The 24,777-nt window shown below is 45.3% G+C and overlaps 1 protein-coding gene across 9 annotated transcripts in view; it reads right to left on the bottom strand.

Moving 5' to 3' along the window:
- The window catches only part of micu3a (mitochondrial calcium uptake family, member 3a), an 88,388-nt gene that overhangs the window by 19,055 nt on the left and 44,556 nt on the right, over window positions 1–24,777 (bottom strand). For 4 of the 9 annotated variants that reach the window (XM_054743570.2, XM_054743563.2, XM_054743564.2 and 1 more), the window contains exons 5-9: window positions 22,148–22,195; window positions 18,630–18,712; window positions 16,997–17,068; window positions 14,672–14,713; window positions 7,020–7,115 (exon numbers count right to left, since the gene is read on the bottom strand). In XM_054743570.2, coding sequence (XP_054599545.1) covers window positions 7,020–7,115; window positions 14,672–14,713; window positions 16,997–17,068; window positions 18,630–18,712; window positions 22,148–22,195 — 341 coding nt within the window. The remainder of the gene's footprint in view (window positions 1–7,019; window positions 7,116–14,671; window positions 14,714–16,996; window positions 17,069–18,629; window positions 18,713–22,147; window positions 22,196–24,777) is intronic. The other 5 variants (XM_054743566.2, XM_054743568.2, XM_054743569.2 and 2 more) reach the window with 2 other exon arrangements.

Here is a 24,777-nt window from a genome sequence, read left to right as displayed (position 1 = left end):
TTACCTTCCTAGATCATCCAGCTGTAACCTGTTTCTGATCGTGTCTTTAGTCCCGCTGTAACACTGATGCATCAGTCTCAGACGTCATGGAGCTCAGGTGTTATCAGAACTACCTGTGTGTGTTTACCACCCAGCTTCAGCTCTTCTGTGGTTGGGTCTGAGCCAAGTTAGTAAATGTAAGTCCTCCATCAGGCTTGTGCCTCTTCTAGTGTCATTTTGAAGGATTTTATTTATTTATTTAACCGTTACTAGATTAGCAGCAACAGAAATGCTACTAATAACACACAATTATGTGAAGCTGGAAAAATTAAAATGCTGTGCAAAATTACATTCATTTCTGTAATTTAACTAGACTGAGAGACCATTTAAAGGCTCGGGAACCTTTACATGTGTTTCTATTTGCAATTTTAAATTTGAGCTGATTGGGGTCTTGTTAAATATCACACTGTCAGGTTCGATGGGCTGAGCTGGAGTGGTTATGAGACCCAGGCGCGGAGAGAATGGTGGATGGAGACTGATATGTGGCAGCGTGGGAAGTTCTCTTCCCGTATGGTTCGTAGAGTTAGTGTCTTAGGTCTTAGAATGGCTTGGCGTCTATCGTTAGTTGATGACTGAGTGCCGGCTCCGCTGTGACAGGTCCTTAAATAGGCTCAGCGGGATGACGTCACCGGGAAGCGTCGGTGACAGGCATGCTGGGAACTGGAGTGCAGCGCCAGCCCGGCCCGCAGAGGAGGTTAAGAGGAGGAGTTCATGACAGGACCCCCCCCCCCCCCCCCCCGCGAGGGACGGCTCCAGAAGGCCCAGGGCGACGAGACCAGAAATCAGCCAACAGGGAAGGATCCAGAAACGAGCGGGCAGGCTCCCAGCTACGCTCCTCCGGACCGTAACCCTGCCAGTCCACCAAATACTGCCATCCACGGCCCCGGCGGCGGGCGTCCAGAATCTTGCGGACGGTGTAGACGGGGTCCCCATCGACATCTCGGGGCGTCGGCACCCGGGCCGGAGGCGGATGGAGAGGAGAAGACACCACCGGCTTGAGCTGTGAGACGTGGAATACCGGGTGCACCTTAAGAGTGGAAGGGAGGCGCAGCCGGTAAGCGACCGGACCAAGGACATCTCGGACTGGGAAGGGCCCCAAAAAGCGAGGCGACAGCTTCCTGGAACCAGCCGGAAACCGGAGGTTTGCGGTAGAGAGCCAAACCCGGTCACCAGGCTGGAACACAGGGCCGGGCCGGTGGCGGCGGCGGTGTTGTCGGGAGTACTCCGTATTAGCCCGGGTGATGGCGGCGCGAGCCCTGATCCAAGCGAGACGGCAGCGGCGGACCATATCCTGAGCCGCCGGAACCTCCACCTCCGGCACCTGATGGTCGAAAAGAGGGGGCTGGTATCCGTAGCAGGTCTCGAAGGGCGATAGACCCGTGGCGGAGGACGTCTGGAGGTTGTGAGAGAGCTCCGCCCATAGGAGGTAACGAGGCCAGGTGGACGGTTGCGACGAGGCGAAGCAGCGTAAGTAACGCCCAAGCTGCTGGTTTGCTCTCTCCGTCTGACCATTAGTCTGGGGATGATAGCCTGACGACAGACTGGCGGAAGCGCCCACCAACCGACAGAAAGCCTTCCAGAAACGTGAGATGAACTGAGGCCCTCTGTCAGACACCACGTCCTGGGGGAATCCGTGGAGCCTCACCACATGATCGAGGAGGAGCTCCGCCGTCTTCTTAGCCGTGGGGAGCCCTGCCATAGCCACTAAGTGCACAGCCTTCGAAAAGCGGTCGGTGATGGTGAGGATGGTGTCCAGGTGGTCGGCAGCGGGAAGCCCCGTGACAAAGTCCACACCTATGTGCGACCACGGCCTTTTAGGCACAGGGAGCGGTTGCAATTCCCCGGCTCCAGGTTGGGTGGTGGACTTAGACCGGGCGCAAGTGTCACATGCAGCGGTGTATTCACGCACGTCCTTTCTCATAGAGGGCCACCACAGGGCCCGGCGGAGGAACTGGAAGGTACGAGCCTGGCCTTGGTGTCCCGCGAGCCGTGAACTATGCCCCCACCTCAAGGCCTCCTGTCGACACACGGCCGGAACGTAAAGGCGGTTAGGAGGCGTCTCTGGGGGCGCCGGGTCTGCCGGGAGAGCCGCCCGGATGGAGGCTTCCAGGGGCCATTGCAGGGCGGCCAAGAACCGTTCGGTCGGGAGGATGGACCTCGGTTCAGGAGGCCTTGGATCCTGGGTGTGTTGACGGGACAGGGCGTCCACCTTGAGGTTCTTTGAGCCGGGGCGGTAGGCGATGTGAAAGTTATAAGGTTCGAAAAAGAGGGCCCACCGGGCCTGACGAGGGTTGAGTTGGCGAGCGGTCTGAATATGGATGAGGTTCTGATGATCAGTCCAGATTAGAAAAGGAGTGGGGGTACCCAGGAGCCACTGTCGCCACTCCTCCAGGGCCCACTTTATCGCCAACAATTCCCGGTCCCCGACCCCATAGTTCTGCTGGGTAGGAGAGAACTTCCGGGAAAAGAATGCGCAGGGATGGAGTTTGGAGTCCTGGCCACGTTGTGACAGTACGGCTCCCGCGCCCGTCTCAGAGGCGTCCACCTCCACAACGAAAGGCCGTGTTAGGTCGGGGTGGAGGAGGATGGGCTCGCTTACAAAGCGGCGGACCAGCTCATGGAAGGCAGCAACGGCCTCCGGGGAGAGGCGGAAAGGGGGAGGCTGATTGGTTGTTTTCGTCAGGGAAGTTAATGGTGACGCCAGGGCGCTGAAGTTGCGGATAAACCGGCGGTAGAAGTTGCAGAACCCCAGGAAACTCTACAACTGCTTCAGGGTCTTGGGTAGTGGCCACTGCGCGACCGCCTGAACCTTCTGTGGGTCCATGCGCAGGCCCTGGGAGGAGATGATGAATCCCAGAAACGAGGTGGACTCCTGGTGAAAAGCACACTTCTCCAGTTTACAGAATAAGTCGTGCTCCAGGAGGCATGACAGAACGGCTCGAACATGCTGGGTGTGTTCCTCGGCCGTGCGGGAGTAGATGAGGATGTCGTCCAAATAAACAAAAACCCAACGACCCAGCATGTCACGGAGGACATCAGTGATGAAACGCTGGAAAACGGCAGGGCTGTTGCAGAGGCCGAAGGGCATGACCAGGTATTCATAATGTCCAGTGGGTGTAATGAAAGCGGTTTTCCACTCCTCTCCTTCCTTTATGCGGATGAGGTTGTATGCACTGCGGAGGTCCAGCTTGGTAAACAGTGTGGCTTGGGCAGTGGCGTCCAGAGCCGTGCTCATTAAGGGAAGAGGATGGCGGTCCCTGATGGTGATTTTATTCAACCCACGATAGTCTATACAGGGCCGGAGGTCACCTTCCTTCTTCTTCACAAAGAAGAACCCTGCCGCCCCAGGAGACGTGGAATGTCGGATAAACCCCTTCTGGAGAGCCTCGTTGATGTAAGCGTCCATCGCCTGGGTCTCTGCCGGGGAGAGCGAGAACAGCCGACCCCGAGGCGGGGTGGTTCCGGGCTGAAGCCTGATCTCCAGATCGTAGGGGCGATGAGGAGGCAGCTTGGTGGTAGGCTCCTTTGCAAAGACCCAAGCCAGATCGTGGTATTGGGGTGGAAGGAGTGTTAAATCCACGTCCTTGGGTGGTGTCTCCCTAGGCTGTGATCCTGGAAGGAGTGTTAAATCCACATCCTTGGGTGGTGTCTCCCTAGGCTGTGATCCTGGAGACGGATGATGAAGGCGACAGTTAACACCCCATGCCATGACTTTACTGGTGGACCAGGAGATGTGAGGGTCGTGGAGGCGGAACCAGGAATGACCCAGAATGAGAGGAGTCGTAGGGGCGTGAATGACCAAGAAATGAAGGGTCTCTACGTGTTCTCCGATGGTCATCCGGAGGTTCTGGGTTCGGTGCGTGATCGGATATGGCATGAGAGGGCGCCCGTCCACTGAGGTGACGGGAACGGGATGATCGAGGAGGGTGAGTGGAATCTTGAGCCGGTTGACCAACCCCTGGTCGATAAAGCTTTCTGCAGCTCCGGTGTCGAGGAGGGCCACCAGGGGGACCGGTCCTTGGCTCAGCTGGAAGGAGACCGAGAGGGTGGTGTGATGAGGAGCTGCATGAGTGGAAACTCCGAGTGAGGCAGCTCCTACACCGACCCGGAGGGACCGTTTCCCGGGCGTATGGGGCATGTTGCACGGGGATGACCCAGAGCCCCACAATAGGCGCATCGTCCCTCCTGAAAACGGCGCGCCCGTTCCTCGGGGGGCAAATGACCCAGTTGCATGGGTTCCTCCATGGGTTGGTTCTCCTGACGGCGGGGGAAAGTTCAGGATTGTACGGGAACCGCCCTCACTCCTGGTCTGGTGAGGAGGCAGCGGTCCAGCTGGAGAGCCAGGTCCACCGCCTGGTCCAGGGTGGTTGGAGCCTCGTGACCAATCATGCCCTCACGGATGCGGGGTGACAATCCCTCCAAGTACACAGCCTTCACCGCGGCATCACCCCAGGTTAGACGGGCAGCGGTGGTCCGGAAGCGTGAGGTGAATTCGGCCACGGTCTGAGAGCCTTGTCGAAGCTGGAGCAGGCGTGTCTCATCTGCGACCTCGCTGCTGGGATGAACGAATGCCTTCTTCAGTTCTTTCACGAAGGCTTCATAGTCGTTGCAGACTGGGGACTTCTGATGGTACAGAGCAGCCGCCCATTCACCGGCTCGCCCAGTCAGCAGGGAGGTTAACAGAGCCACGCGAGAGCAGGAAGTCGGGTAGCGTGCCGGCTGACACTCAAAAGTCATTGACAGAACGGCCAACATGCTCTCCGGGGATCCTTTAATCCCATCCCATTTCTCTGGGAGACTTAGATACGGCTCCACCACGTTAGGAGTGGCAGATGACTGTCGTTGGAGGGCTGAGGAGAGTTGGACTACCAGTTCGGTGACGGAATCGAGTTTGGATGCGAGGCGATCAGTAACAGCACGCAGCTGATTGTTCTCCACACGGAGTTGGGCGTTGTCCGCCTCCTGGCGTTCTACTCGGCTGAGCAACTGCGCTACCTCAGCTCGCAGCTGTGCGATCTCCGCTGGGTCTACTCGGGACTCAGTCATCCTGTCAGGTTCGATGGGCTGAGCTGGAGTGGTTATGAGACCCAGGCGCGGAGAGAATGGTGGATGGAGACTGATATGTGGCAGCGTGGGAAGTTCTCTTCCCGTATGGTTCGTAGAGTTAGTGTCTTAGGTCTTAGAATGGCTTGGCGTCTATCGTTAGATGATGACTGAGTGCCGGCTCCGCTGTGACAGGTCCTTAAATAGGCTCAGTGGGATGATGTCACCGGGAAGCGTCGGTGACAGGCATGCTGGGAACTGGAGTGCAGCGCCAGCCCGGCCCGCAGAGGAGGTTAAGAGGAGGAGTTCATGACACACACAGTGACCTTTTAATAGTCTAGATAAGTGTAATGTTCCTGTTAGTAGTTCCTCCTGTTAAATTCTTATTTATTTAAATTATTCAGGTTTATAAAAAACATTTGGACATACATTTTATTATTTTCCAGTCATTAGTCATTTATATTTCACTATTGTAGTAATTCTTGCATGCTTTAATGAAAAAAGTAACTAAGTAGTTATTTTTCTTGGTAATTAGTTACTTTTATAATCTTGTAACTCAGTTAGTAACTGAGTTACTTTTTGACAAAGTAATCAGTAACTATAACTTATTACTTTTTTTAAGTAACGTTCCCAACACTGCCAACCATTCCCATTTTATTAAGGTGTATCCATATAAATGGCCCACCCTGTATATCAGCCAATACACTAAAACAGGCAATAGTTCAGGTTTAGGTAACCACTTATGTAGCTTGACACTTTCATCAAAACGCAGCTTTCAGCAGAACTGCAAAGATTTGGGATTTAGAACACAGAACTTTTCAGGAAACATATTTCAGGTCATAACTTCATTTAAAATATTCTGAGTGATGCATTTGCCATTTTTCTTAAATAAAGACGTTTTGAATTCAAACCAAATGCTTTTAAAACTTGTGCAGGTGGTGCTTAAGTGTCTGTGTTCTTTGTTCAACTTTCTGATAATTGTACCTGTCTGCTGGTGAAGGTTCTCTGTAATCCAGGTCATGGTAATCCCAAGGGGTTCAAATGAAGGCAACTGGACTTCTTTGGTTTCTTGACTCTCCCATATTCCAGTCAGAACTGACAAAGCTTTTCGGATGAGAAGTGAAACGTCAAGTCCAGTTACCTTCATTTGAACCCCTTGGACTTGTACCTGCCAAATTTTATATATCACATTTTCCTGGGGTAAAGTGCAAATGATCTGACACAGACACACACATACGGCAAAGTCAAGAAGCCAGATGAGTCAGGGCAGGGAAAAGTAGAAATAAAATAAATATAAGGTAGTAGGAACAAAAATAATTCAGCAGTTATTATTGCATTTGTTGATTCAGAATAAAACAATATAATGAAATCAGGGTTAGATGATTCTAGATGAATAAGTATTGAAATAAAATAAAAAAGAAAACAGTGAAGAGGATGTACAAACAGACTTCATTTTAAGAAGTTCTGAAACTCCTTCAAACAAAAATGTTTTTTATTGGAAAAGAGAACAAAATGGCAATACATTTCTTCTCACACACACACACACACACACACACACACACACACACACACACACACACGCACGCACGCACGCACACACAACACGCACGCACGCACACACACACACATTTATAACAGACATAAATAACAATAAGTAAAAAATAAGAAATAAATTGAATATTTAGAAAGGATAATAAGAAAAGATGTGTAATAAATTTGTTATGATTCTGCAATTATCATGCAGAACTATAATAAAGTATAATTTTTATACTTTAAAAGAATGCTTCTCTCCATTATAACACACAATAAATGTAGATTATAGCTTCAATGCTCATGTGACAGTTATGGCTTTTATTTTGAAAGTAAAAGTAAATGGAACTAAATGAAGTACTAAATGAAACGATGAAGAATGAAGGAATGAAACTGGTTCTGTGTACCTCCGCCAGGTCAGAAAAGAGGACTTGACTGGCGCTTCGCCTCAAAACGTCCCAGTAACTTCGTGCCACAAACTCCTGACTGTCTTTTTTTAGCACCTGTAGAAGTGGTCAAGCAGGTCCAGAATCAGTTCTCTTCCAGTTAAATCAAAGTGATCTGATATTTAATATGACACATGTACAACATTTAGTCTCTGAATTTATTTATAAACTGAACAAACACACAAACATTGAAAACAGAACCTCTTAAAAATGACAAATTATTAAAAATATCTTTTTGTCAGGTTTCTCAAGCAGAACCCCAACACTTTAGTTGACTTGAGAAAGACACCATAGATTTTTTTAAATCTTATGGCTTTTAACATAATTTAAAGGATTACAAATGACTATTATTATTATTGTAACATAACTCAATATACCACTCTTTCACTTCGCCCTAATAATAAATCCGCAAAAAATACATTTATTTTCTTTGGCAATTTCGTATCTAACCGATCTATTAGCTCTTCACACCAACTTTTACTTTGAGCTAAAGAGCCAGAGCTAAACTTCTGACCACCCACCTCGCTGTTACTCTCAGGGTCAGGATCCCACGACAGTATTTTACCATGACCCTGCAAAACCCTTAACTTCACTGTGACAATGGAACAATCCATCACAACCCTGACAGGATGTGGAATCGGTGTGTGTTTGAGTGAGAGCGAGAGAGAGCGAGAGAGAGAGAGAGAGAGAGAGAGAGAGAGAGAGAGAGAGAGAGAGAGAGAGAGAGAGAGAGAGAGAGAGAGAGAGAGAGAGAGAGAGAGAGAGAGAGAGAGAGAGAGAGAGAGAGAGAGAGAGAGAGAGAGAGAGAGAGAGAGAGAGAGAGAGAGATGTTCGTAGAATAAAATCTAAACAATCCCAAAAGTTTGACATTTATTATGACATACCACTAAACAAAAAGCCTAATTTGTTTGTATTTGGTAAACGGTTAATGTACTTAAGCAATACAAACAACTTCCTGCAAGGTTTCTTCAAGCGGTTACTAATTAGTAAAATACTAGTAAAAAGATAAATTACATACTCTCTTTGTATTAACAAACCTCACCCCTCCACAGGTGCCAAACAAACAACACAAAACATAAAGTGGTCTAAAGTGAAGAGTCTGCTTGTGCTTGGAGCTTCTCGGGTCATTCTAAATCACATCAGTCTCTTTTAGTAAGAGTACATCTCTGCTGACCCTTTAAATCTATTACTCTTCTCCTGCTATTCTTTTACCCATTTAACCCACTGCTTCCACCATTTCTACATAAATCAATCACCTTACCGGACAGATGGACACCCAACCTCAAATGTTGCTCTCTTTACATGATTCTTTCACCCATCCCTTTGTGGAACCAACAGAGAACATTTTTACTGATAACAGAGGATCAGGTGTACTGGGTAGGGGTTAAGGCTTTTTCAATGGTGAGGTCAGGGGATGCAAGGGGGGGGGGGGGGGGGCATTTAAAAAGTGATGTAGATTACATCTACAACACAGAAAAAATACCTAACACAAACAAATATACTATAATTTGTCAATTTTTAAAATGGATTGATTGGTGTTGGATCGCACATTCAATTTCTTGTAGATTCTGGTTGTTGCTTACATGTCCCTATTATTTGTTAATTGACTTGTCAGCTTGAAGATACAAAGCATTACTGTGCGGACTGAGCGAGGGAGGAAATCTTTTATGTCCACTGTGGTCAGAGTCTTTAATTCAAGCTTATGAGGACTTTTTATTTGAAAAACAATGAATTTCCTCTGTGTATGAAATGTGCTTTATAAATAAAGCTACCTAGCCTTATTTTTGTTCGTTTACGTGTCCTGTAAGAATGTTATGAACTGCTGACTGTGAAACAAAATGAGACAATAAAGTTGAACTGAACTGATACCCTCCTCCTTGAACCGTCACCTTATCGTGGTGGAGGAGTTTGAGTGCCCTAATGATCCTAGGAGCTATGTTGTCTGGGGCACTTAGTGCCCCTGGTAGGGTCTCCCATGACAAATTGGTCTTAGGTGAAGGGTGAGACAAAGAACGGTTCGAAGGATCTTTCATGGCGGTGAAAACGAAGAGTCGGAGTACCCGGCCCGGAGGGTTACCGGGGTCCCACCCTGGAGCCAGGCCTGGGGTTGGGGCCCGTGAGCGAGCGCCTGGTGGCCGGGCTTTCGCCCATGGGGCCCGGCCGGGCCCAGCCCGAACCGGATACATGGGCTCGTCCAACTGTGGACCCACCACCCGCAGGAGGAACATGAAGGGTCCGGTGCAATGTGAATCGGGTGGCAGACCAAGGCGGGAGCCTTGGCGGTCCAATCCCCGGACAAGGAAACTAGTTTTTGGGACATGGAACGTCACCTCGCTGGCGGGGAAGGAGCCGGAGCTTGTGGCAGAGGTTGAGCGGTACCGGCTAGATATAGTCGGACTCACCTCGACACATTGCATTGGCTCTGGAACCCGAGACCTGGAGAGGGGTTGGACACTCTACTTTGCTGGAGTTCCTCCGGGTGAGAGGCGGAGGGCTGGGGTTGGCTTTTTGTTAGCCCCGAGACTCTCTGCCTGTGTGTTGGGGTTTACCCCGGGGGACAAGAGGGTAGCTTCCTTGCGCCTTCGGGTCGGGGAACGGGTCCTGACTGTTGTTTGTGCTTATGGGCCAAATATCAGTTCAGAGTACCCACCCTTTTTGGAGTCCCTGGGACGAGTGCTAGATAGTGCTCCATCAGGGGACTCCATTGTCCTGCTGGGGGACTTCAATGCTCACGTGGGCAATGACAGCTTGACCTGGAGGGGTGTGATTGGGAGGAACGGCCCACCTGATCAGAACTCGAGCGGTGTTTTGTTATTGGACTTCTGTGCAAGCCGCAGTCTGGCCATAACGAACACCATGTTCGAACATAAGGATGCCCACCGGTACACTTGGTACCAGGGCAGCCTAGGTCACAGGTCGATGATAGATTTTGTAGTCGTATCATCTGACCTGCGACCGTATGTTTTGGACACCCGAGTGAAGAGAGGGGCGGAGCTGTCAACTGATCACCACCTGGTGGTGAGTTGGATCAGATGGCAAGGGAACATGCCGCGTAGACCTGGCAGACCCAAACGCATAGTGAGGGTCTGCTGGGAACGCCTGGCAGAAGAACCTGTCAAGACGGTCTTCAACTCCCACCTCCGGCAGAGCTTTGACCACGTCCCGAGAGCAGTGGGGGACATTGAGTCCGAGTGGGCCTTGTTCCACTCTGCGATTGTCGAGGCGGCTGTTGCGAGCTGTGGTCGTAAGGTGGCCGGTGCCAGTCGTGGTGGCAACCCCCGTACCCGCTGGTGGACACCAGAGGTTCGGGGAGCCGTCAGGCTGAAGAAGGAGGCCTACAGGGCGTGGCTGGTCTGTGGGTCTCCGGAGGCAGCAGACAGGTACCGGATAGCCAAGCGGGGTGCAGCAGTGGCAGTTGCCGAGGCAAAATTTCGGGCGTGGGAGGAGTTTGGTGAGGCCATGGAGAAAGACTATCGATCGGCTCCAAAGAGGTTCTGGCAAACTGTCCGGCGCCTCAGGAGAGGAAGGCAGCAACTCGCTCACACTGTTTACAGTGGGGATGGGGAGCTGCTGACGTCAACTGAGGCTATAGTCGGACGGTGGAAGGAATACTTTGAGGAGCTCCTCAATCCCACCAATGCGCATTCCGAGGAGGAACCAGAGCTGGGAGGCCTGGGGATGGACTGTCCGATCTCGGGGGCAGAAGTTGCTGAGGTAGTCAAACAACTACACAGCGGCGGAGCCCCGGGGGCGGATGAGGTTCGTCCTGGGTATCTCAAGGCTATGGATGTTGTAGGGCTGTCATGGTTGACACGTCTCTACAACATTGCGTGGTCATCGGGGGCAGTTCCTAGGGAGTGGCAGACCGGGGTGGTGGTCCCCATCTTTAAGAAGGGTGACCTGAGGGTGTGTTCCAACTATAGGGGGATCACACTCCTCAGCCTCCCTGGAAAGGTCTACTCCAAGGTACTGGAGAGGAGGGTCCGATCGATAGTTGAATCTCAGATAGAGGAGGAGCAATGTGGTTTTCGTCCTGGCCGTGGAACTGTGGACCAGCTCTATACCCTTGCAAGGGTGATGGAGGGGGCATGGGAGTTTGCCCAACCAATCCACATGTGCTTTGTGGATTTGGAGAAGGCTTATGACCGTGTTCCCAGGGGCACCCTGTGGGGGACGCTCCAGGAGTATGGGGTGGGTGGCTTTCTGTTAAGGGCCATTCAGTCCCTTTACCAGAGGAGCGTGAGTTTGGTCCGCATAGCCGGTAGTAAGTCGGACCTGTTCCCAGTGAGGGTTGGACTCCGCCAGGGCTGCCCTTTGTCACCGGTTCTGTTCATCACTTTTATGGACAGAATTTCTAGACGCAGCCGTGGTGTGGAGTGTGTCGAGTTTGGTGGCAGGAGAATCTCGTCTCTGCTTTTTGCGGATGATGTGGTCCTCCTAGCTTCATCCAGCTCTGACCTTCAGCTCTTGCTGGGTAGGTTCGCGGCCGAATGTGAAGCGGCTGGGATGAGGATCAGCACCTCCAAATCTGAGACCATGGTTCTCGACCGGAAAAGGGTGGCTTGCCACCTCAGGGTCGGGGGAGAGGTCCTACCTCAAGTGGAGGAGTTTAAGTATCTCGGGGTCTTGTTCACGAGTGAGGGTAGGAGGGATCGGGAGATCGACAGGCGGATTGGTTCGGCGTCTGCAGTGATGCGGACGCTGAGCCGATCTGTCGTGGGGAAGAGGGAGCTGAGCCAGAAAGCCAGGCTCTCGATTTACCGGTCGATCTACGTCCCAATCCTCACCTATGGTCATGAGCTTTGGGTAATGACCGAAAGAACGAGATCGCGGATACAAGCGGCCGAAATGAGTTTCCTCCGTAGGGTGGCCGGGCTCAGCCTTAGAGATAGGGTGAGGAGCTCGGACATTCGGGAGGGACTCGGAGTAGAACCGCTGCTCCTCCGGATCGAAAGGAGCCAGTTGAGGTGGTTTGGGCATCTGGTCAGGATGCCTCCTGGACGCCTCCCCGGGGAGGTGTTTCGGGCATGTCCTGCCGGCAGAAGGCCCCCGGGTCGACCCAGGACACGTTGGAGAAGTTACATCTCCAATCTGGTCCGGGAACGCCTTGGGGTCCTGCCGGAGGAGCTGGTGGACAAGGCCGGGGAGAGGACGGCCTGGAGCTCCCTAGTTGGGATGCTGCCCCCGCGACCCGGACCCGGACCCGGATAAGCGGAGGAAGACGAGAGACGAGACGAGACGAGAGTGAACTGATACCAAATGGATTGTAAAAGTGGTGTATCGACTATTTTCTTGAGAATGTACTTGGAAACATGTAAGACAATTCAAAGTCTGACTGCTAGGTGGCAGCAGTCTTTACCGCCTTCATTTCGACAGAACAATGAGGTACAGTGATAACACTGGATGTGTTTTGGAAGTAGGGATGGGTACCGAATTCGGTACTTTTTAAAGTACTGACCGAATTCCATAGTACCGACCGAGCACCGATTCACGTCATTTCAAACGGTGCCTCGTTTCGGTACCCATCCTTCATAACGAGAACTTGCCTAGACAGCTGTGCATGCGCAAGAGCGTAATGTCGTCGGTCGCTGCGAGCGAGTTGTAAACAGAGCAGCATGGTAGAAAGAACGCACGCTAAAGCTTGGGTCCACTTCACTAAATGTGATGGGGAACTGGGTCGTGATGAAACCAGCGACAATGATCTAAGTGAGACATCCTCATCTTAATCTGCTCTGGTAGGTAAATAAAATGTTTAAGATAACGTTAGCTTGATATGTTAGCTTCCATTTCGCTAATGGTGCGTTTGCTTTCTCCTCAGAACTCCGAATTCCAGACTAGACGCGCTCTAAAGTTTGGCTTCACTTCACTAAATGCGACGGGTGATTGGGTGAAAATGAAACCAGCGACAACGATCTAAGTGTGAGGCATCATCGTTTTAATCTGCTCCAGCAGCGAAATAAACTGTTAAAGATAAAGTTAGCTTGGTATGTTAGCTTCCATTGCTACCATTGTTATCAGCTAATGGTGCGTTCGCTTTCTCCTCGGAAATTCTAACTTCCCAGTAGGAAAAATCAAATGAAAAAGGACGTCAAAAGGAATGAAGATACACAGTAAATATGTTTGCTTCAGTTTAATTATCAGCTTATAAAACTACAAGGACGATGTTAAAATACAAACAGTTGAATGTTATTTATCGTGATATTTATCAAATATTGTTATATATTGAGAAAAATATATATTTAATTATAAAAGAGAATTAAAATAATAAACACTCAAAAGTATTGAAAATTGGTATCGTTAAGTACCGGTATCGATTCGTAGGTACCGGGAATTAGTACTGGATCGATTCAAATGTCAAAGGTACCCATCCCTAGAAGCGTCCGAGTTTAAATTCAGCCTTGAAAGTAGCAATGTAATCTGACTTTTAGTATTGTAATATAATATATCGTCTCACCAGTATTATATCATATCGCCAGAGTCTTGCTAACACACACCCGTCTGGCAACCAAATTGTAAATAAAAAGAAGGTGAACTGAAAAGAACTGAAAAGTTTTTAAGAGATTTTGTGGGGTGACCCCACCATGTATAAAACCTCTCACAGTGTTTTTGTATGTAACACATAGTAATGTATCAAATTGAAAATTGGCATTATTTTTTTTTACAATTGCATGTTTAACAGACACAGTGCAGTAAAATAAAGATGTTTTAAAGCCTCAGCTCCTTATTTGTTAAAATCTGTTTTTTTTTTTCTTATTTATCTGAATCGCTCCCCTCTAAAGGATCAGCCCGCTTTGTTTTGGTCCAACTTTTATAGATGCTACTGAAAATGTCATCAATGTCATCTTTGTTTAATCTTTCTCTGCTTTTCTGTCAGCACTTGCACTCTCAGCTGTGTATAATATTGTGTTATGTAAAAATGTGCTTAGCAGAAAACTATAGCCCTCCAAGAATAACAAAAAACTGTAGTAAATTCCAGCTTTACACCAGAACATGAAATTTATTCTAAATTTCAGCATTTGCAAAAGTTTATATTTGCCGAGACATTTCTGTGACACCCACAAAGTAAGAATTCTCTTTAATAAATTGGTCTGCTGTGATTGATTGGGCTTGAGTACCAGATTCATATATCTGATAAAAAACAAATAAAAACAAAATTCATACTAACAGAGAAAAACTATCTTGAGTCAAACTATGTGATGGAAAAGGGCCAAAAGTAAGTGCAGAGGCTGTGAATCAGATCTGTGATGTTCCCTTGAATGAATGACTCACTGGCCTGCATGACACTCAGTATGTTTATATTCTCTCAAATACAGATTTGTTATGTTCTTGTCCACATCATAAAGATGTAGATAAGTCAGGGAAGGAAAGCTTTGGTGGGGGTGTTGTTGAGCTCTTTAACTTAAGATCCTTTTCAAAACAGAAAAAAGCAAATTCTTATCAAATTTTTGTATATTTTACATTTAAACAGATGTTTTTAATCTGAGAATGCTAAATGACTGATTTGTTGGTTGTACGAGCTGTAATCCCCTTAGAGTCTGACTGCTTTCATTTATATTTGCTGACAGTTTGAACACCTATGTAAAAACTAAGGTGTTATGGTTTGTGATACATACGCTGTTCATGGGGGCAACCTGATATCCATACAGCTGCATACTCTGACGCAGAGAGAGACATGAGGATAAGGAAGAGAATAGAGCATGCAGACAAAGAGGACGAGAGAAGGTAAAATACGTGTTAGTACAGGCAAGGAAGGATGATGTGTCATTTACAACATGTCATAGATTGCATTTAGACTCCGTACTATGCATCACAACACTGAGCACAGCATTTCACACAAGTCTGTAAGAAGATTCTGAGTGGAGACAAAATGTAGGTCTTTTTAAATGTAAGTCTTTGTGTATCAGTACAGAGTTGATATAAAAACTCATAATGTATGGATGTTGCACACCCTGTTGTAATTTTGGAGCAGAAGTCTGCGCATTAAAGAAGGGGGTCTGAAAGCCGCACCTACTTCCCTGCACAAAATCAGAGTTTTTGTTTTAACTTGAAGTAGTTAAATGCAGCTAAATACCCAAGAACATGATCATTTGAACACGTAGCAGCAGCAGCAAGATAAAAACTGTACAAGTCAACAAAATTCTACACCTGAAAAAACGAACAGAGGTGCACTAGAAAAACTGATTTCTAGGAAAGTTTTTAAAAAGTAATTTATCCTAATTTTTGTCTAAAAAGAAAAATATCTTCTCTAGAAAAAATAGCAATACTTAAAATACGTTAAATGTTCTTGTTTTGAGTAACAAATCTGCCAATGGGATAAGCAAAAGCTGTATGGGTAGAATTCTTAAAATTTGCTAAATTATCTAAGTTTTACTTAACTTTACTCCTTTTGTTTAGACTTTTCTGACACCTAAACTACCACAATTGAAAGAGTATGTGTTTACAATGACTAGATAGGTGTTGCAAATTAATTTTGATCCACTACTGCTCAAACTCTAAATGTACATTTCCTTTTTACAAAGCTGAACATCCAGTGAACAGACGTAAGTGACACAGGCAGTGTAGTCATGCAAAGCTTCCAGCTGTGCCTAAACTCCAATTACAGACATCATGTCATATTAAGCAAGTACACAAAATGGATAACCGTCACAGCAAGTAGGTAAATCAGCTTCCAGGTGGCACTAAACATTTTTCAAATACACAAATGAAATTCTGTATTAAAGCCACATTCTGCAACTTTTACACCTTAAATAATGATTTTTTGAAAGGTTTTGACGGCATACTATCGTCTGTTATGTTCGTTTTCTGAGCTGTGACATTTGTTTACCGCATTATACTGTTTTTGACCCATGGTCGACGGCCGGAAGTCCTGACTGTGTGTTGCTTTACGGCAGTATCACGTAGACGTAGACCCCATAGACATGAATAGGTAAATGCCCCATCGGGCGCTGGATAGCGTAACAGCGTCGCTGCCATACTGGATGGGTCTCACTCTCCAAAGCAGTGACTGTATAAAAGTCCAAAGTCAATGCAGAGTGAGTAACATGTCAGATTTTGTGAAAAAGTGTGACAAAATGTGTTTTTTAGTTGGGTAGCACCTTCCTTAGTAAAAATTAATGCACTGGGGGTGAATAGGGACCCATCTAAAATGGTGGCCGGCCACTACGACAGCACCAGTCCACGGGGCATCTACGTATATATGTCTGTGATGGACCCGCAATTTAGAGAATTTAGCAATGGCAGATCCACCAGAGAAAGCTAGAAATCCTTCATCAGAGGAATCTAGGAAAAGAAAAAGAGAACGCGATGAGTAGGAGCAAAGACCAGAGTTAATACTGGGCCGGGTTTTCCTCGCTGGAGAGCTCTTCCCAAAAGAACGGCATGTGTTGCTAATGGATAGGTAAGTAATAAATGATTTCACCTGGGTTATTGTGTTTGGTCAGGCATACAATTGTTATACAGTCCTTATAAATCTTTATTCAAAGCTGAAACACTGCTCAATATGTTTGGGCACACGAGTTGGAAAACAGCCAGTAAACCTAGCTGTTGTGCGTGACAGAGACATTTTAGTTTACGACGTTATGCAGCACGCCTTGAGAGGGCAACAGAGAGCATACATCTGCAAAATTCAGGAATGTGACTTTAAATCAACAAAACCACTGATAAAAATCATATACACAGAAGGACCCAATGCATGGAGGTGCTGCAAAAAGCGAAGAAGTGTTGCAACCTTCTAGAATCGAGTTGTTTCATAAAATTGTCAGTTTACACTAATCTTTTCCTTTAAGCATGTTACATTCATCTCAGTAAAAAGTAGCTGAGACATTTATTTTATATCACAACATTTGTAAAAACAAGACTATCACCAAAATGTTAAGATGAAAAAAGCTTTTACCTTCACAGACACAGACAACTTGGTCTTTGATAACCAACTCTCTTACCAACTGTGCTGACTTCTCAGCATCTCCTTTCCTTCCCCTTTTCTCATTTTTCTTTCTGAAGATCTCCTGAAGCTGTAAGGAGAGAAAGGATCTTGTTGACAAATTTAACGTGTAACCCCAATTCCTGTCAGAACCCTAACAACAAAACGTTTTCCTCAGTAGAGGCCACGCACGTGAGGACACCGAATAACACTGCTGTTTACACAGATGATGGAGTTATTGGTTGGATTAATTTTCACAGTAAAATAGTGTCAGTTTTCATATTTTAGAACACTTTATTTGCTCCTTTTCTAAATTAGCAAAACAAAACTATAATTAAAGAGATAAAAGCAACGATGAATCATGTTCCTTTGGACATTTTAGCTAGAAGATTTTCTTGATCTGACAATTAAAGGTGTAATGTGTACGAATACAGTAAGATTTCTAAAGAGAACTATTCCCAAAACAGTTTAATGTCTGAATCATGTTGGAAGGAAGGATATAGTAAAACATATTTCATTCTCAGCCAGCTGTGGGGGGTGTCAGATTTTCTGCTTTCAAAATAAAGAAAGGAGGGACGTAGCTAATGCTTACCATCAGTGAGTGTGAGGTTGCTATGACTCCTGCGAGTCAATGCTGCAGTCCCACAATTTTTAATTCAACTATGACTGGCAAAAAGCTAGAGTTAGAACCAAAGCCAGTAACAAGAGCGTGCCAAAGGTTATTTCCTGTACCCCTAAGAAGCCATGGCATCTGTTTGTTTTACTCTCTGGGTGCACGGTTCGTTCCGCTGCCGCGCGTGACTGCGGGGAAGGCCTTATAAGGCACTGGGGGAAACACTGGTGTAGTAAGTGCTCCCTGCTGTAAAGCACTGAAGAGTGCCAGCTATGACAATGTATTTATCTACTCACCAACATCTGTGGATGCTCGTCTTTGCTAGTTATCTAGAATCTTCTGGTGCTGACCTGGCAACAGCCACGAAACTCACGAAACAGGAGTGAGAAAGTGATTCCAATAACCAAATTTGACCACAAGATGGCATCTTACTTTATTCTTACACACTGTACCTTTAACGTTTAAAATATGGACAAATCAAGGTGTTTTCTGGGTGGCTTTTTATTTATTTATTTTGGCAACCTTACTATTTCCTGCAAGGTTTTAAAATCGTTACACCTCCCTCCCACCTCCACACAGGTTCTGATCCCAACCTGCCTGGAGCCATATTTCAGGTAACAAACCATAAACCTGCAGACAGAATAACACACGTAAAACCCCTAATAAAAAAGCTGCACATTGCTATTTAGTAGATGGACACCAAATCAACCTCTTAGATGCTTTAAGCATACGAAACCTTCTGTTTAGAAGAAAATTAGCTAAGGAATATTAGGCACCCAACATGAAGCCTGTTAAATATAAAACAAACAATAATACTAATCCTACAAAGATGCGTAAATCGTTCTAATTAAACCTAGTGCTACCTTCAAGGATGAACTCCAATATGCTTTTGTGCTGCATTAAAAATCACAGATAATCATCACACTCTCAGTGTGTTTAATGTCCTAAACAGCACATTCCTGCAGTGAAATAAGCAGAAAGTGGCAGTATAATAGACATGCATTTTCAGATTGTTAATCTCTGAGAATCAGGAACTCACCACCAAGAACTCCCTCTTGTCCACCATCTGGTTGCCGTCTGCATCAAACATATTGAAAGCAATCTTAAAGCCAGCGTGAGGTTCTGGAGAACAGATAGCAGAACACATACGGAGTGAGTGAGTGAGTGCATGTGTTTATTGGAGGTCATTTTTAAGCCGCAAATAGCCAGGAAAGCTGTGGCTCAAGGCCAACACACAGAGAAATGGTGGTTTCATCCCAGAGAAGCACCCACTAATGAAGGGAAATTGACCTTTTGATAATAAATGAGGATAATATTAAATGTTGATAGTAGAAAATATTCTCTGATAACTGGGGTAACATAACTGTACCTTTTAAATGATGAAGAAAAATAACTCCTAAGAGGCAATACAGGCCAGACGGTGGAGAGGTGGTTTATGCTGTCTCCTCCCGGTAAGAAAGGACCAGGTTCAAATCTCAGCTGGAACTTTTCAAATGTGATTATTCATGCATGCATTATCCAGGAAGTACACATGTTATCACTGAGATCCAAATATATGACGTATGGTATTGCTAATTCATGTGTTTGTACTCCCTTTTCATTCAGACGTTGACATTTTTATGCCAGATTCCTCCCAAACACACCGAACCTTTATTTTAATAATTTATCTAATAGGGATGTTAGAAAACAACACACTGAAATATTGCAGTGTTTTGGGTTATGATACAGAATCAATAACTAAAATGACTATATTGAATTATTTTTTTTTTGCTGAGAACATGAAAAGATACATTAATTGTATTTTCTCATGGTGCAATTCAAACTCTGACTGGTTGATGCTAGCAGTTTTTATCGCATTTTTAACTAGATCTGGTGATAACACTGGTGTCTTGGGAGTTTAACAATTAAATTCAATCTTAAAATTTCTAAATATCATGTGTCTGTTACCCCAGCTTCCACCAGATGAGTACTCATTTTGTAACGTTTGCAAAGAATAATACACAGCTATATATCCCCAATCGAGTTGATAGGTGTGTTTTAGATGCTTCCTAGAAGCACTGTCATTGGGACCGTCATTCCTATGCATTCTCACTGTGAGTCTTTGTTTTCTTTATTTTACACACTATGCTTCCAGAATGTCAGGCGTGCTGGAGTGTGAAGCGGAGGGGAGGATCCACACGCGGGTGAAGAAGGTAGGCAATCAGACATGAACGGTTAAAGGCTTTAATAATAAACACGCTGACACTGAAACAATGATCCAACACGAGACTCAGAACTGAAGGGGTTTAAATACAAGAGGGCTGGGAGCTTGGGTGTAGTGATGTGTCGGTCGCGAACGAACCGGCTCTAAGAGCCGGCTCTTTGAAGTGAACGACGGGAGCCGGCTCGTCATTGGGAGCCGTCCCCTCCCCTCGCCCCTCCCCCCTGCCCCGGTGAAAGCCACAGGCGATTGGTCAACATGTGTGTAACTGCGTGTCCAGACTGTCCACACACAGAGCAGTAGGGGGCGGGGAAGAGGGAGGATCATACTCAGACAGACACACAGCAGAGCACATGTGGGAGGAGGGAGACGAGAGGGAATGAGGAGGAGGAAAAAGGCGAGTGAGAGGGAGGAGAGTGCGACGAAGACAGTGAGAAAATGAGCGCCAGCAGTCAGAAAGTGGAGATTTCTTAAAGTGTTCAGTTATTAAATCCATAGAAATGATAAATATTTGATATATTGCCTTTTTTTACATTAGTAAATTAATTTACATATAGTTTAGCATTATTTTGGTTATAAATGTACTCTACGCAACAGAAAATCTGAGGAGCCACTTGGGAGCCGAAAGAGACGGCTCTTTTTGGTGAGCTGAGCCAAAAGAACCGGCTCTCTAAAAAGAGCCGGAATTCCCATCACTACTTGGGTGGTTGGAAAACGAGAGGCAGGTGGGAGCAATCAACAGAGACACATGGCTGAACCAAACGGGGAGACAGGACAGGGTGTGACACAGAACACATCAAGCGCAGCTGAGGACAGACAGAAACATGACATTTCTGTAAAACTCCTGATAGTTTAAAGAATAAAAGTCATGTGGAGATTTGTCATTACCCGAAATGGAACTGCTACTCGCAGTGCAAAATTAACACCGACCAAAGACAGCACCATCAGAACACTGAACAAGGGACAAACAACCAACACAACCTTAGCAATAAAACCCCAGCAAAACATCCAAAAGCCCATAAAAATAGGTCAAAATAACTGAAAACCAGCTACTCACAATTCACCTCGCCCGCTGCCTGTTTAGCAGTGGGCGGGGTCACTACAATATTGTAGTGACTGTGGAACAAGCATCAGGCGAAGTGCATTGTGGGAAGCCAGGTTTCCAGTTGTTTGTTCTATTTTGGTGTGTTTTGTTGTGGTTTTACTGCCAGCGTTTTGTTGGATGTTGCTAGTCTTTTGTTCAGTGTTCTGATGGTGCTATTTTTGTTGGTATTAATTGTGCACCGTGAGTTAGGGTTCCATCCCAAGCAATCGGAGCCCCGGTGCTGTTTGGTTGTTGAATAGAATAATGTGTGAGATATTCTTCACAATAGTATATAGCTGCAGACCTTAAGAATACACATTCAGGCACACTCACACTTTTCTTTAGTGTACATAGCATTCACATTGTGAACTGTAATGCTCTGCACTAAATGTAAGTCAGTTAATATTTACATTAACATTATTTTCTGAACAGCAATACTTTCTTTAAACTTTATCTTAATATAATAAAAAATAACTTTACCTAAATTAATGCATTTATTTCTATCAGAAAATAACCATTTCATACTTTTATGAAAAAGCTGGCCTATAACTTGTTCTTTGACATCATCCACAATTACTGTTATACGTTGTTCAATTTGTCAAAGTGTGGACGATATAATTTAACTAAACGTGCAGTTCAGACCAGTCATTTCCACAAAGTTAGCTCCCAGCTTAGCCTACATGTGGTGATAAACGCATCAACTCATTTTAAACTAAACACAAGAAAACGTTTATTTTGCTGTCAAACTTAACTCGACAATTAAAATTTGTTTTGAAAGATCAGTAAAAAAGATGCTTTGATACCATTAAAGAAAGGTGCTTCATGTTTATTACTTACGCTCCGATCGACCTCCATCTTGGGTGGTGATGTCTCAAAAACAATACAAGCCTGAGTCAGCAGTCGGCCCGAATCTGCTATCTCCTGCTCTGCAGCGATACCCTTCTCGTTCTACGTGGTATGTGTTACAAACACTTTGCCACTTTTGTTATCAGTTTTGGCCTGAGGGTTAGAGTTGCTGCTGTAATATACTTTGCAAATCACAAAAATAGTAACTAGTAACACACATGTCTTTGACAAATGACTTAGTAAACTGTTAGCATGGCTGTTAGTGGAAAAAGGTGTTATGTTAGAGTAATGTGCGACTGATTATTGCATCACTGCTCTGGGGTGTACTTGACTCCTGACATGTTGCACCTGAGCCCTGTGTAGGTTCATCTTTTCACAAGAAAATCAAAATGTGAGAGACAGATGTGTGAAAGAAGAACCAACTCACTTGTTAGGATGCAGAGCAGGAACAGGTACTCTGTGTAGGAGATGACACCTAATGATGAGATCAAGGCAAAGAGTTAAAAAGGTCACATTCAAGACACTCCTGCACATTGTTTACACATGTTCAAAGCCCATGGGCCTCTCACGCCTCACATGCAGCCACACACATTAACACACATAATCCTCCCCCTTTGGAAGATAGCATCTTAAAATGTGTCTTCTCCAGACTGAGCCTTCAACAGCCATTTGGCCCCACACAGTCTCTTCTTCTACCCTCAGTGTCCAGAGTAAAGGCAGAGGTTAGATTATGTGTGTGTGTGTGTTTGGATAAGCATGTGAAAGATGTTTTCAAGAGTGATCTTTTCCTTCCTTCTGGCACATTTAGAACCCTTGCAGCTCCTCTCTCTGTTCTTCCTTTGCTTTCTGTCAGATTGCTCCGATAGTTCAGGGTGACTCGCTCGAGTGTTCCGGGAGACTGATCTGCCATTAGTGTGTATGTACGCATGAGTGTGTGTGAAGGCGAACACGACACCAGTTAAAGCCAGTGTTGTGCTGATGTTGGACTGTTTTGTGTAGAGGAGCTGGTTTGGAACTGAATTCTCTTTTCCCCCAATGTAGCTCGAGCTTTGCAAACACCAGAATACACTCTGAAGCTCCTCAGGTTTCCATACGCCGCCTGCATGTTTACACTCCCATGCTCTCAGTGTGGCACTATTGAATGAAAAGGTCTGTGATTCCCAAGGAAGCAGAGACTGATGGTAAGACATGGACTAAAAATAAACTATTTTTCTTTACTGACTTGTGGCTTTGGGAAAATACACATAACTAGTATAAGCTTTCCTTAAATGACAGGCAACAATTTCATTGGTTGTTACTTATCTTTAAATGCATCTTTTTTGACTTTCTATCTTATTTGAAAATGTTACCCTTTAATTCTGTGTATCGCACTGGGATCAATGACCACCTTTCTTTTGTAATTCCTCGTTTTAAAAAAGAAGTAGGAAAACGTGCTTTTTCTGTTAAAGCTCCTTGGGATTGGAATAAGTTACCTGTACATTTAAGATCTATGTCTTCATTTAGTTTATTTAAAAATTCAGTTTATGAGCATGTGAAGAAGACCTGCAATTGCTTTGAATCCACTGCTTGATAATATGACCAATTATTTAAAATAGCTACAGTTTTACATTTACACTTATTTCTTTTGACTGTAGCACAGCGGGATTTTATTTACTTTTTAAATCTTGTTCATTATGTTAATTATTTGTGGTTGTGATTTATGTCCTAGACTTGTCAATTTGTTGTTGTCTCTACTTTCTTGGACTTTATTTGCTTTATTGTTGGAGGACCCACTCGGAAACAAGATGATTCATCTCAAGTCCTCCTGATTTATAAGTTAATAGATAAATACTATAAAATCATTAGAATTTGTAAAATGTAGGATTTTAAATTATGTTCACATTAAACTGCTAAATAATGCTCTAGTCTGACTTTTTGCTCAACAAAAAATCTAAAGCAATTCCTGGCATTTGTCAGTGTCCTTGTTCATTTTAGTCAGAAGAACAATTTATGTTCTGAGAATCACACACACACACACACGCACACGCACGCACGCACGCACACACACACACACACACACACACACACACAAATGACACACAAGAGGCCCTTGGAAAGCTGAAACTATGGCTTTTACCACATATTTACACTCCTCCTGTTCCAACATTTATATTTTTGAACTCCCTGATTCACTAGATTCTTTATTTTTTATTCTTTGTATTTCCTGATAAAACAAGAGCAAAGAAGGAAGTCCTCCTGGAAACTGTCCCTACAGACAAATCCCAACCAACACATAGGTTGCCAGCTTAATCACACGTGGTGTTCTTTATTTAGCTTCTCCTGGTGTGACTGTGTGTATGTGTGTGTTGCTGTGTAATCATCACTATAGGGACTCAGTTCTTGACTGTGTGAGTCTCTATTACTCAATCCCAAAGCAAGTGTTTAATTAGGCTAAGCTCACTTCATTTATAATGAGAAGGGGGAGGAGGAAAGGAGAAATGGCTGTAAGGAGGGCCAGCATGACACCAACGCAGAGACAACTGCAGGGACACACACACCCATAAGCACTATTTAATCCATAAAGGTTTGCAATAATGAAAAGAACAAAAAAAAAACTGCAAAAAATAAAATAAAACAGATCTTCTTCTTCTAGGGATAACGTTCAACTTTAGATAAGATGCAGTAAAATTTTAAAGGTGTGGAACACTGAAAAACCATTTGTAAAGTATTATTTCTGATAATAATCGGTCACTCTGAGTTTAACATGCAGGCTGAACATGAAAATAGTCTTCCACACCTATCTCCTGCAAGCTTATATGCTTGACTCTCAAAATATTTCAGTTAGAATGGACAAAGCTACTCGGATGAGAAGCGAAACGTCTTCATAAACCAAAGACGTCTGGTTGCCTTCATTTGAACCCTTTGGATTACCATGACCTGGATGATTGAGAACCTTCACCAGCGAGCTCCTGCATTAGCTTCTGATAGAAAATAGACAGTGAAACTCTAGGATTTGAAAAGCCTGACAGATCTATGTCACACTGTCACTTAGCATTCATGGACTCAGCCATCTTGACT

Source organism: Nothobranchius furzeri, chromosome 4 (assembly GCF_043380555.1).
Source record: "Nothobranchius furzeri strain GRZ-AD chromosome 4, NfurGRZ-RIMD1, whole genome shotgun sequence".
Taxonomy (NCBI): Eukaryota; Metazoa; Chordata; class Actinopteri; order Cyprinodontiformes; family Nothobranchiidae; genus Nothobranchius; species Nothobranchius furzeri.
The sequence above is the reverse complement of the archived record's forward strand: the minus strand, read 5'-3'. Positions and strand labels throughout refer to the sequence as shown.